Source organism: Cetorhinus maximus, chromosome 14, assembly GCF_964194155.1.
Source record: "Cetorhinus maximus chromosome 14, sCetMax3.hap1.1, whole genome shotgun sequence".
Classification (NCBI taxonomy): domain Eukaryota; kingdom Metazoa; phylum Chordata; class Chondrichthyes; order Lamniformes; family Cetorhinidae; genus Cetorhinus; species Cetorhinus maximus.
In genome coordinates this window covers 90,149,688-90,164,026 of record NC_135892.1, presented here as the reverse complement: position 1 = coordinate 90,164,026, position 14,339 = coordinate 90,149,688, and the positions used below count along the sequence as shown (strand labels likewise).

The window sequence follows — 14,339 nt, the reverse complement described above, 5'->3', positions numbered from 1 at the left end:
GCCTCCACTGCTTTCTAGGGAAGAGAATTCCAGAGACTAGCAATGTTCTGAGAAAAAATTTCTCATCTCTGTCTTGCCTCTCTCATCAAGATATTTGCTTTGAAATTGAACCTACCCTATTCCATCTCATTCACCTTTCTTACTCTTAGTCTAACTTTCTCTCTTGAAAATCTGGTGTCAGTATCCCCTTCGTAGAGATAATCCTCGTTATCCTTCTCACTGCTGCCCTATTAGGTTTATATCTGTAGTTTTGGAAATTAAGGAAGTTGCTAATCATCTGGAATGATCCATAATCAATATCATTTCCACCATAGTCGTTCCATAAGCGAGTTTATTGCTTAGAACACAGAGCCTTGGAATTCATTTCTTGAACACTTTGATGAATCACCTGTTATTGCCGTCGACATTTCCATGGGTTGCATCCAACACTTGAATATCACGGAAACTCTTTTAACATCTCTTTCACATGATTATAAGAAAAAGCTTGCCACCTGATGGACAATTCCTCTTTTTCCCACCCTTCATTATAAAGTTATGTATTAAAAAAACTCTATCTTAAGAATGGAAGGTTATAATAATTGAACCAACAATTACCTTGCAGGCCAAGTACCAATCATTCTCCTTTGAGGACTTACTCGCGGCTTTGTTCCGATAAACCTCCACACGATACTGTCGGACCAACAGAAGATCCCTGACCACAGATTCAAAGTTCATTTTACTCAGCACAACACTTTCAATCTTATTGTTTCCTGCAAAAAGAGGGGTAATAATGACCAATAAACTTTTTCGATTTTTTTCTTATTCTCATTTCCACTACCCCCACAACCTCACCCCCTGGATTCTGGCTGAGGTCATTCCAAAGCCACCAGACATCCAAGAATTCATCCAACTGGTTATTCTTTCCATGAACTTAAGACAATCAGCACGAGATGTATCCCACAACGGAAGGAATCCCAGTCATACACAATTCTGTATCCAGCTCTTACTACCATTAAGAGATCATCACCCAGATTGCTTTTGTTCCTCACTACCTTAAGGCATTGAGGTAATGCTAACTGAGATCTATTTAACACAGGCCAGAAATCATTACTGACTACTAACTAGGTGCCCATAAATGGATCAAAATTTATAAGGAGGAAGTGTTGAATAGACTGTCGGTACTTAAAGTTGACAAGGCACTGGGACTGGACGAGTTGCATCCAAGGGTACTGAAGAAAGTGAGAATAGAAATTGCAGGGACACTGGCCATAATTTTTCAGTCTTCCCTAGACTCAGGGGAGGTGCCAGAGGACTGGAGAATTGGAAACATTAAGCCCAGCAATTATTTAACTTCAGTGGTGGGCAGGGTTCTAGAAACAATTATTTGGGATAGAATTAGTAGTCACATGGAAAAATATGGGTTGATAAGGAAGAGCCAGCATGAATTTCTAAAGGGGAAATCGTGTTTAACTAACTTGGAGATTTTTAAAGAGGTAACAGAAAGGTTCGATGAGGGTAATGCCATTGATGTGATGTACATGAACTTTCAAAAGGCATTTGATACAGTGCCACACAACAGACTTGAGAAAAGTTATTGCTCATGAAATAAAAGGGACAGCAGCAACATGGAAACAAAATTGGCTGAATAATAGGAAACAGATTAACGGTCAATGGATATTTTTTGGGCCGGAGGAAGGTTTGTAGTGGAGCTCCGCAGGGGTCGGTATTGTTACCCTTGCTTTTCCGTATATATATTAACGATCTAGATCTTGGTGTGCAGGGTACAATTTCAACGTCTGCGGATGATACAAAGCTTGGGAGTGTTGTAAACTGCGAGGAGGACAGTGTAGAACTTCAAAGTTGGTGGAGTGGGCAGATAGGTGGTAGATGAAGTTCAATGTGGAGAAGTGTGAGGTGATGCAAGAACATGGACAGGACAATATAAAATAAGGGGTGAAATTTTGAAGGGGATGCAGCAGCAGAAAGAGCTGGGTGGAGATGTGCATAGATCATTGAAGGTGGCAGGACAGGTGGAGAGAGCTGTTAATAAAGGATATGGTATCCTGGGCATTATTAACAGGGGCATAGAGTACAAGAGCAAGGAGGTAATGCTGAATTTATATAAGGCACTCATTAGACCTCAGCTGAAGTATTGAGTACAGTTATGGACGCCACATTATAGGAAGGATGTGAACACATTGGAGAGCGTGCAGAAGTGCAAGAATGGTTCCAGGGACGAGAAACTTCAGTTACAAAGAGAGATTGAAGAGGTTGGGACTATTCTTCTTGGAGAGAAGGCGGCTTAGAGATTTGATAGAGACGTTCAAAATCAGGAGGGAGCTGGACAGTAAATAGGGAGCTGTTCTCGCTGGTAAAAGGATTAAGAACGAGACGGCACAGATTCAAAGTAATTTGCAAAAGGAGGAAATGTAACGTGAGAAAACATTTTCACACAACGAGTGGCTCGGGTCTGGAATGCGTTGCCTGAAGTGTGGTGGAGGCAGGATCAATTGATGCATTCAAGAGGGCATTAGATGAATATTTGAATAGAAACAATGTGCAGGGGCACAGGGAAAAGGCAGGGCAAAGGTAGGTCACAATGTTCATTTGGAGAACCGGTGCAGACACGATGGGTCGAATGGCCTCCTTCTGTGCCGTTAAAATTCTGTGAAATCGGCAGATTTCAAATTTCCATACAGCATCAATTAGAATTCCCCTACAAACATACACACTAAACATTCCCAGTGCCCGCCTTTAAACTCATTCCCCATCAAACTTTATGGATTAATGCTCCTATGATGTTATATTCAATTTCAGTCACTCCGGTTGCACAGATTGAATTTGGCGGCGCGTCAACAGGGAATATAAAAACCCAGGGCGATTTATGGACTTGAATCTTTCCAAATAAAGCAGCAAAAAGAAAAGAAAAAACACCCAATGATTGGACCACTGAGAGGGGCTAAGCAACCCTTGGAGCGCCAGGCAGCGGCTTGTCCCTATCATGCGACGAATGATAATTCCGCCCCCCCCCCTCCCCCCCCCCCCACCCCCACCCAATCCCCATCCCCATGAGCTGCTCCGGCCAGGACCGGGGCGGACTGCGGCTTCAGAGGGAGGGTTAGGTTCTATCCTCCCCGCCCAGGCCCAGCACCCACCTGATCCCAGAGTCTTGATCACTCCGTTGGTTTTAAAGACCTCCCTGGCGGCGAACAGTGCGTCCTTCCCGTGCACAGTGTAGTAGTCGTTGCGGTCAAAGACACGGAAGGTGGTGTCGGGCTTCTCAGGCATAGACCTGTAGAAGGCCACGAAAGCGCCGCCATCCTGTCCACTGTCTGCTCCAGACAAGCGGTCCCTGGGCTGCACCGCCATCTCACCAAACTCCGAGGTCACAGGTCAGCCGCGAGAGCGCGGGACAAGGAGGGGGCGGGGCCAGAGTGTGGGCGGAGCCACGTTGTTAATCGCCGCAGCTCGGAACAAGCGGGGAGGGGGCGGGGAAGGGCCACCGTGGGGGCGGGGCCTGACGAGCAGAAAGGGGCGAGCCAATAATTGGAGGCCTGGCAACAACGTGTAAGCGGAGGCACAGGTCAGCCGCCGCAGCGCGGGGCAACCAAGAGGGGCTGGGCCAAAGTGTGGGCGGAGCCACGACCAGGGAGCAGGGTCACAGGTCAGGCGCTGCAGCGCGGGAAATCAGCAGGAGGCGGGGCGTCAATGCTCCTACATGGGCCGGGCCCACTGGGAGGTGGCGTCATGCAACGGCTACTCCCCAGGTGAGATGGCCAAAGGTTCTTGAGCTCCTCTAATGGGGAATAGTTTTCACTGCCCATCAACGGGTCCTATAGTTTCATCAATAATTCCACGATTCTGACTTTTTACGCTACACGGTTGTCCTTTTCAGTCTTTCCTCATATCTCAGTCCTGAGGAACCCACCTTCTGGCACTTCTGAAAGAGTTTCAATCCTTAAAATTAGTCTGGGGGACCAGAATTAGATCTAACTTAATTTCTAACTTAAACTGTGATTAAAAACATTTCATTACTTGGATGTTGAAAGATTATGGCTGACATGTGAAGTATTTCTAGAGGGACCATTTCTGAACCCTCAGACACATTTGAGGGATTGAAGCTCTTTCAGAAGTGCCATAAACCAGACTGGAGTCAAACGTTCACAAATGCGATGTGAGGATCTATGGGGTCACCTCACTGCATGTCGTCATCATCCTCCACAAATCTAGCAGTTATGAGGGCCTCCCGAGCTTGCCTGCTTCGTCTAGTCAGTGCAAGGGCCTCATCCCCATCATCATCGCTTCCGAGGACCTCCTCAGCCTCATCCCCATCTCATCGGAGGAGACGTGCAGCTCCTCCATCTCTTCCTCAGCCAGCTTGTCTCCCTGTTGGAACGCCAGGTTGTAAATGGTGCAGCGGATGACAATGATGTGTGACACCCTCTGCGGGCTGTATTGCAAGGCTCCATCAGACCAGTCCAGGCACCGGAACCTTATTTTCAGCAGTCCGATGGTCTGCTCTACCAAGGTGCAAGCTGCAGCATGAGCTTTGTTATACCGTCGTTCTACTGCAGTCTGAGGCTGCCACATGGGTTTCATCAGCCATGGCCTCTGAGGGTAGCCCTTGTCCCCTAGGAGCCATCCCTGCAGCTTCTGTGGACCCTGGAAGACTCCAGGGATTTGTGAACGACTGAGGATGTAGGCATCATGCACAGTCCCTGGAAACTGTGCGCACACCTGCAGGATTTGTGGTGGTCGCACACCAGCTGCACATGCAGCAAATGTAAGCCCTTGCGGTTGATGTAGTCCACCATATGTTGCGATGGAAATCTGAGCACCACATGAGTGCAGTCAATCGTACCTTGCAGCTGTGCGAAATCCGAGAGCTGGGTGAATCCAATCGCTCTTGCATCCTGGCTGTCCTGGTCCTGGGCGAAATGCACAAAGTTGTGTGCCCCCTCAAAGATGGCATCCGTGATGTCATGGATGCATTTGTGGGTGGGGGCTTGAGAGATCTCACAGAGGTCACTTGTGGAGCCCTGAAATATTCCACTGGAATAGAAATTGAGTGCCGTGGTCACTTTCACAGCCACTGGCAGTGGATGCCCTCCATGTCCCCAAATCCTGCAGTAAGTGGCAGATGTGAGCGACTCCTTCTCTAGACATTCGCAGTATTCGGCAACACTGGTTCTCGGTCAACTGCAAGAATGAAAGGCGGTGCCTATAGACCCTGAGTGTCACTAGGCGCCGGCCTGCAACAGCTCGCTGTGGTTCTTGGGCTGCGTGTGTGGGAGCCCCAGCCGCCCCTTCCTGAGATTACTACTCCTGCCTCTGAGAGAGTGAGTGAGTGAGGGAGTGTTTGTGAGAGTTTGAGTGTGTGTAAATGTGAGAGTGAATGAGTTTATGTGAGTATCTGCAAGGGTGAGAAAGTGAGTGTATGTAAGCGTGAGAGTGAATGAGTTTGTGTGAGAGTGTGTGTGAGTGAGTGAATGAGTGTGAGAGTGAGTGAGTGTATGTGAGAGTGAGTGAGTGTGTGAAAGAGTGAATGTGTATGTGTGAGAGAGTGAGTGTGTGTAGGAGAGTAATCCCAGAGACTGGGAGTGAGCTGTAACGCACATGCACACAGAGAGGCTGCTTGGTGTGGGGAGACATATAGACACAACCTTCCCCACACCCCCACTGCGCCCCCTCTCCAAAAACCTATCCACGCAACGGGTCAGGAGGGGGAGGAAATTCCAGGCTGAAAGGCAATCCCCTTCCAACACCCACTTATGTATGAATTTCACTGAGGCTAGCTTGGATTGTGCGCCACCATTAGCAAACAGAAGGTCGGTGTCAGTTAAATCTAACTCCATATCTCAGTCCCTGTATCCCTCCCCCTTCCCTGGTGACAAGGACATGCAGCCTAGTCTGTCTTTCTCTAGCTTTGCTTCTTAAGCAAAAAGGCAAAAAATGTTTAATAGTTAGCTCTGTTGCTTGACACTTAATGGTAATTTTTATAATTACCCATTTTTTACAACGATAAATATATTGCTTTGACATTGTTGTTTATGTTTTTGTTACGATCCTCGGCTAGACCCCAGGATGTTGGCGGGAGTGGGTGGGGGGTGGGAGGGGGAAGGTGGTGGTGTGGGGGATGGTGTTGAGGATGGAGATCCGGTTAGGGACTAATAATGCTTTGTTTAAAGTAAATAAAGTTGAGATTCAAGACACCTGCTTTTGGAATAAAGCTACAAGATTCCACGGGTTTTGATCAAACAAAAACAAACTTTACTATACAAGTTCAGAAAGATAAAACAATATACTCTAACATTTCAGGGTAAGTATGAGGTACATGTGAATTAACAGATGAACTGTGGTCGAACACACCACACTACAGCGTAAATGACAGATACAACCAGGACAGAGTCCATGGATTTATCAAGAATCCACCCAGATGTTAGTAAACACCATGTCACACAATCCCGCTGAAAACTCTGTCTCCTGGGGGATTCCCAGCTTCACCTTCGAAGATCTCCCCTTTGAATTCTCTTCAAAAGTCACTCCCAGCTTTAACAATGGCCCACCTCACAGGCTTTCAATCTCGCCTCCTAAGATTCCTTCTCTGTGGATTTCCAAGTACGCTCAAACATCAGCTCACAAGCACACTTTCAGACCTATGGCCATGCCAAGCAGAACACCGCTGCTCCGAAGGGGTACCTTACCCTCAACGTCCCACAGCAGAGAATCAGTCTGTTAACTGCAGCTCTTTCTTTAATTCAAAGTCTATTTCCTAGCTCCCTTCTTTTAACTTACTTAATAAATTGAATTCAAAACAGTTTTATTTATACCTTAATTTTTTTTTTGAAATTCATGCTTAATGTTGTTCCAAACCAGATCTCAGGCGGCTACTGCTGGGTTTCTTACTGAAGGGGATTGAGAGGCTCAAAAGAAATCTGATTGCTCTTTGGAGGCCTGGCTAAAGGCGTTATGTTTGCTCCAATAGTAATAGGAAATGTTGGAAATGCTCAACATGTCTGGCAGCATTTGTGCAGAGAGAAACAGAAGCCAGTGACCCTGCATCAGAACAAGTGCAGATTGTGGACCTGAAGTGTTGACTCAGTTTCTCTCTCCACAGATGCTGCCTGGCTTGCTGAGTATTTCCAGCGTTTTCTGTTTATAGTTCAGATTTCCATCATCGGCAATACTTTGCTCTCCTGTTATATGCTCCACACTGGGCATATGTAAGCCTGGGCATTTAAAATGAAAAAAATATTAATCACTCAATGCAAACTGTAACAGGAATAGCACATTATTGCAGGTAAATTGTCTGGTGCTAATTTTGGAAGGGTTTACTGTTTTTAAACTTGGAAGTGAAACCAGGAGTCATGCGCCAATATAATATTTCATTGTTAGTTCAAGATATTCTCATTTGTACATAGGATTGTTATTTGCAGTGCTTGAGGTTCAAGTCTTTTGGATGTTGCTGTCTGGATATTGCAGAGGCAGGATCAAAGAAGCAGAGCTGGTTACATAATGTGAATGACCAAGTTGTGTGCGATTGTCTGACAAAGCTGTGATTGTAAAGTGTTTCGTATTGAAACCCAAGCTTTCAATGGGCTTTATAAATAGAGTCATAAAGTACAAAAGCCAAGAACTTTTGCCAAACCTATTTAAAACAGTTCGATCCCACTGTGACTATGGTTCCCAATTCTGGGCACCCAGAGGGTGTGGAAGGGGTTTAAAGTGGGGTGAGGTGGGATAAGGGATGCAGAAACAGAAGAAGCACTAGGGCCCATGATTTCTCTTCCTGGCCCTGGTGCTGGCTGTGACAAGGCTCTTATGACATGTCTAGACATTTCATCAGAAGGAGGACTTAGAGGAGTTTGCTTTCCCTACTCCTTCCTTGCCTATCTCACCCTTCCAGAGATTCACGTTCTTCCCGACTCCGATGTTGAAATCTCTGAGGAGGATTAGTCTATTGTCTGCTGGGACTCAGGCTAGGGATTGTTCAACTTCAGTGTAGAATCCTTCCTTGATCTTGTCTGTTGCCTCAAGTGTTGGAGTGTATACACCCATGACAGTGGCATGCTGATTCTTTGTTAAGGTGAGCTGGGTAGTCATGCATTTCCCACAGGGGTAGTCACTGATGCGCCAGAGAAGCTCATTTTTGATGGGAAAGCCTACCCTGTGAAAGTGTCGTTCCTCTTCTGGAAGGCCCTTCCAGAGAAAAGGTGTACCTTGTTCCTTCAGTTGGCCTTCTCCTGCATGGGAGGTCTCACTTTGGACGGCACTGTCAATGTCGAGGTACCTGAGCCTCTGAGTTATGATGGTGGCAGGGTGCTCAGGACTGTCACTGTTAGGGTTGTCCATGGGAACCCTGACGTTTCAGATCCCAAACTTCCTTTTAATGAGTGGAAGATGCCTGTGTGTGTCTTTTTTTAACATGGAATGATTGTTACACACTGACTAACACAAGGTCTCGGCAAAGCAGGGCCTTGGTCTAATGGCAAGAGCATTCCAAGACGATTGGGAGCCAGATTCTGCTGTGAGACATTAGCACGTTCTGTGCATGATCATATGCAGATGCTGTATGAAACCTGCAACCAGGAACAGACTGAAACTGAACACCCAGTTGAACCAGTTGCCAGACACAAAGTCTGAAGTCTCTCAATTGTTGCAGATTTGGTGGAAGGGCAATAGACTGACCTGGGATATTTTGTACATTGCAGGAGATCAGCAAGGCAGAGACAGATTTTAGGTCTTACAATATAGCCAGTGTGGTTCAGAGCATAGAAACATAGAAAATAGGAGCAGGAGTATGCTCTGCCATTCATTATGATCAATAGCCTGCTCCCACTTTCTCCCCATATCCTTTGATCCCTTTCGCCCCAAGAGCTATATCTAACTCCTTCTTGAAAACATGCAATGTTTTGGCCTCAACTACTTTCTGTGGTAGCAAATTCCACAGGCTCACCACTCTCTGGGTGAAGAAATTTCTCTTCATCTCAGTCCTAAATGGTCTACCCCGTATCCTCAGTCTGCGACCCCTGGTTCTGGATTCCACTCCCGTCGGGAACATCCTTCCTGCATCTACCCTGTCTAGTCCTGTTAGAATTTTATAGGTTTCTATGAGATCCCCCCTCATTCTTCTGAACTCCAGTGAATATAATCCTAACTGACACAATCTCTTCTCATGTCAGTCCCGCCATCCCAAGAATCAGTCTGGTAAACCTTCACTGCGCTCCCTCTATAGCAAAAACATCCTTTCTCGGGTAAGGAGACCAAAACTGCACACAATATTCCAGGTGTGGTCTCACCAAGGCCCTGTATAATTGCAGCAAGACATCCCTGCTCCTGTACTCAAAACCTCTGGCTATGAAGGCCAACATACCATTTGCCTTCTTTACCGCCTGCTGCACATGCATGCTTACCTTGAGCGACTGGTGTACAAGGACACCCAGGTCTCGTTGCACATTCCCCTCTCTCAATTTATAGCCATTCAGATAATAATCTGCCTTTCTGTTTTTGCTACCAAAATTGATAACCTCACATTTATCCACATTATACTGCATCTGCCATGTATTTTCCCACTCACTCAGCTTGTCCAAATCACACTGAAGCATCTCTGCATCCTCCTCACAGCTCACCCTCCCACCCGGCTTTGTATCATCTGCAAATTTGGAGATATTACATTTAGTTCCCTCATCTAAATCATTAATATACATTGTGAATAGCTGGGGTCCCAGCACCGATGCCTGCGGTACCCCACTAGTCTCTGCCTGCCATTCAGAAAAAGACCCGTTTATTCCTATTCTTTGTTTCCTGTCCACCAACCAGTTTTCTATCCATCTCAATACACTACCCCCAATCCCATGTAGTTTAATTTTACAAGCTAATCTCTTATGTGGGACTTTGTTGAAAGCCTTCTGAAAGTCCAAATAAACCACATCCACTGGCTCCCCCTCATCAACTCTACTAGTTATATCCTCAAAAAATTCCAGTAGATTTGTCAAGCATGAGCTGCTACGGATGATTGTCGGGGGAGGTGGGGGAAGCGGAAGATCCAGCTGTGAGTGGGAGAGGAAAGTGTACCGGGATGGGTAAGGTTGGGAGGGGGAACGAAGGTGTTGGGTGGGGTGGGGGAGCGGGGGGGGTACAAAGTTGTCGTGGGGGGTGGTGAAGTTGGGAAAGGGGAGGGAGTAAGGGAGGAGGAGGGTGTAACGGAGGAGAATGCAGCAACTGGGGAGGTAGGTGTAAGGGGGTAGGAAGGTGTAAGGGAAGGACTTCGGAGGGGGGAAGGAGTCCAATGGGAGGAAGGAGTTTGGAGGATGGAAGGTGTCCAGGGGAAGGAAGGAGTTTGGAGGGGGGGAAGATGTCCAAGGGAAGGAAGGAGTTTGGAGGGGGGAGGGAGTCTAGGGGGGAGGAAGGAGTTCTGAGAGGGTAAGGAGACCAGGGGAGGAAGGAGTCTGTGGGGGAGAAGGGAGTAAGGGTGGACGAGGGAGTAAGTGGTGGGGATGTCCAGGTGAACATGCAAGGAAGGGGTCTGTGGAGTCAATGACTGCCTTCTGGGGAGCAAACTGAGGGTGGGTGTGGTAGGAGGGAATGGTGAGAATGAGAGGGGGCAGAGGGAACCAGAAGACTGGGAGGATGAGGGTTCGACGGTAGCGGTAAAAAGGACAGCGAGGGTGGTTGGTGGGGCATCAGAGGCAGACACTGACCCTGGGGTGGGAAGGAGGAGGTCGGGGAGGCCTATGTGATTGGGGCTGGGATTCTCGGGAAGGTAGGGAACGTGCATGTTCACCTGGATATCTCCAAAAGACAAGGGTTCAGGTTGGTAGGTGACGCCGGGGAGGTGGAAGGTGATGCCAGTGGAGTCAACAGTGATGGGGGAAAGGACATGGGTTACTGGGGGAGGGGTAAGGACAGGGAAGTGGGGCAGAAACTTAACAACTACCATTTTTCTCAAATCAAAAGTGAGAGGAGCCTCGTGGGTGGGCACATGTGCTGCATGGGAGTGTGATCAGTTGGTGGGCAGAGAGTGGGGCACATGTGGAGTTTTGATATAATTTAATTTGAGAACAGAAGCAGCCTGTTAAAAAAGACAACCATCATTGAATTGTTGGGACTGTGTGGAGAAGACATGGGAACAGTTTACCCAATGAGGAGAAATTGTAAGCAAGGAACAACAAGGCTATTGTATCAGAACTAGGAAGTTACTGAGTCACATGGCAACATGATGACCAGAAACCACATAGACACAGTAGAGGTTACAGTGAGTTTTAAAAAAAAGTTCCACTACAGTCCTTTATTCTATTTCAGTTCAGTACAACCAAAACGTAACTCCTACTTTACCTAGTTTGGTAAGCGGAATTTTCCAGCCCTGTCATTGCAACATTGATCTGCAGTTCAGCAATGCAGGCAAAGGTATTTAATTGACTAAGGCAAATGCAATTGTTGTGAAATAGTAGCAGCCTCTTTCTTTTCCTCTCCACTTCCCCAGTATCTTGTGACTGCCCTCAAGAATTGCTCTTCTCAGGTATTTCCTGCTCTATGGTGGAAAACCCCGACCTTTGCTCAGTTCCTGCACACACCAATATCCCTGAAGGAGGGACTCAATGGAATTTGCAATGTCAAGCTTGTGTCCTCCTAATTGTCAGAGCAGGATATGTTGGTGTTACACCTGACAGCGAGTCTCACAAAAACACTGTGGAAACCTGGAATAAAAACAGAATCTGCTGGAAAGACTCGGCTGGTCAGGTGGAGAGAGAAACAGAACCAACGTTTCAGATTGATAACCCTGCACAGAACATGAAAAACACAGCAATGTAACAGCTTTTAAGTAAGAAAAGGGGTGGGAAAAGAGGGAGTGGGGGGAAGAACAAAAGGGAAGTATGTTTTTGGATGGAAGTCAGGAGAGATTGACAAACACGATGGTGGTACAAGGCAAAGGACATGGTAAAGAAACGAAAGATAGGTTTAGAGGAGGTGGAAATGGGAATAGCAGAATCATCAACAACAGCTGCCAATTGAAAAAAAAGGGCAGAGGTTATGGTCTGAAATTGTTGAACTCAATGTTGAGTCCAAAAGGATGTAGTGTACCTAATCAAAAGATGTTGTTCCTTGAGCTTACGTTGAGCTTCATTAAAACACTGCAGGAGGCCGGGGATTAGAGGTCAGAGTGAGAATGGGATGAAGAATTAAAATGATAGATGACCAGAATCTTGGTGTCACGCTTGCTGAATGAAGGCTTTCTACAAAGTGGTCACCCAATCTGCTTTTGATCTCCCCAGTGTCTTCCCAGTTGTGTCCCCATCATAAGGAGTGAATACAGTATACTAAATTGGAAGAAGTACAAGTAAATGGCTGTTTTACCTGGAAAGAATGTTTGGGGCCCTAGATGGTGGGACAGGAGGAGGGAAAAGGGCAGATTATATATCTGCTGTGCTTGCATGTGAAGACAAGGGAGTGGTGAGGTTGATAGACGAGTGGAGCATGTTATCACGGAGGGAATGGTCTCTTTGATGCTGAAAGGTGAGCAGGGAAAGATCTGTTTTGCGATGGCATCACACTGGAGGTGTCACAAATGGTGGAGGCTGATACGTTGAATGTGGAAGATGGGGACATGAGGACCTCTATTGTGGTACTGGGAGGAGGGGATGGGGTGAGAACAGAAATGTGGGGAATGTGGCAGACATAGTGAGAGCCCTGTAATCCTCAGTGGAGGGGAAATCCTAGATAGAGAAACAATGAATATAGTGGAAGTGCTGGTATGGAAGGTGGCATCATCAGAACAGGACCAGTACAGTCATCAATGGACCAGAAAAAGAGGTGAGTAATAGAACCTGAACAGGACTGGAACAAAGAATATTCCAGTCCACATATCCCACAAAAAGGAAGCAGCACCCATATGAGTTCCCATAGCAACACCTTTTACTGAGAGGAAGTGAGTAGAGTCAAAGGAGAAATTGTTCAATGTGAGAACAGGTTCAGCCAGGCAGAAGAGGGTGGTTGGGGATGGGAATTGATTGGGCCTCCCATCAAGGAACAAGCAGACAGCACTTTGGTGGGGGTGGAAGCATACGTGGGATTGGCTGTCCATGGTGAAAAGGAGATGTTTAGGGCCGGGAAACTGGAAACTTTTAAATTGGCAGAGCACAGGAGGAGTCATGGATGTAGGTGGGAAAAGCCTGGACAAGGGGAAAAAAATAAAGTTCAGATAGGGAGAAGTCAGTTCTATGGGTCAAGGACAGCAGGTGAGTATAATCTAAAGTAAAAGAAGAAAATGTTGGAAACAGACAGATCTGCCAACACATGAAAGGAGAAATGAAAAGCCACACACTAGGTATTTCCAGGATTTCTTGTTCAAATCTCAGATTCCATATATTTGTAGTTTTCACTTCTCCCTTTTCCTTGTTCAGATGTACAAAAATATTTTCCCCATGCCTTATCTAACTTTCAGCAATAATAACAACTTATATTTATATGGCGCCTTTAACGTAATAAGGAAGATATTAGGTCAGATGACCAAAAGCTTGGTCAAAGTGGGAGGTTTTAAGGAGTGTCTCAAATAAGGAAAGTGAGGTGGAGGGGTGGAGATGTGTAGGGAGGAAATTCCACAGCATCGGACCTAGGCACCTGAAGACATGGCCACCAATGGTAGAGCAATTAAAATTGGGGTTGCTCAAGGGGCCAGAATTTGATGAGCACAGATATCTTAAAGAATGTTGTGGGGCTGCAGGAGATTTCAGAGATAGGGAAGGAGAGGGTTTGAAAACAAGATTGACAATTTTGAAACCAAGACTTTGTTTGACTGGGAGCCAATATAAGTCAGTGAGCACAGAGGTGATAGGTGAATGGGACTTGATGCGAGTTAAGACACGAGTAGCAAAGTTTTGGATGACCTCATAAGTTTATGGAATAGAGAATGTGGGAGACCAGCCAGGAGCGCATTGGAACAGTCAAGTCTTGAGGTAATGAAGGCATGGATTAAGCAGCAGATGAGCTGACACAGGCAAAGTCAGGCAATGTTATAAAGATGGAGAAGCTCTGAAGAAGGGTCATACAGACTCAAAATGTTAACTGTTTCTCTCTCCACTGATGCTGCTAGACCTGCTGAGTTTTTCCAGTATTTTCTGTTTTTAGTTTCAGATTTCCAGCATCCGCAGTATTTTGCTTTTACAGAGGTGGAGATGGGCCGCTTTTGTGATGGGGCGAATATGTGGTCGGAAGCTCATCTTGGGATGATCATGTCTGATAATCATTTGAAACTCTTTTTATTGCTTCACTGTTGTGACCTTTGTATGTCCAATGTGCACCTCTTCTCAAGTTTTTAAAAAAAAGCTTATTTGCAGCCCATTTAGTTCCTCTGTCTGACAAAA

The 14,339-nt window shown here is 46.3% G+C and overlaps 1 protein-coding gene across 1 annotated transcript in view; it reads right to left on the bottom strand.

Annotated features, from left to right (window-relative positions):
- msh2 (mutS homolog 2 (E. coli)) overlaps positions 1–3,430 on the bottom strand; it is a 76,921-nt gene extending 73,491 nt beyond the window's left edge. Inside the window, exons 1-2 of the mRNA XM_078557217.1 lie at positions 3,135–3,430; positions 595–749 (exon numbers count right to left, since the gene is read on the bottom strand). Of these exons, the coding sequence (XP_078413343.1) occupies positions 595–749; positions 3,135–3,348 (369 nt within the window). The 5' untranslated portion in view covers positions 3,349–3,430. The remainder of the gene's footprint in view (positions 1–594; positions 750–3,134) is intronic.
- Positions 3,431–14,339: the final 10,909 nt, after the last annotated feature.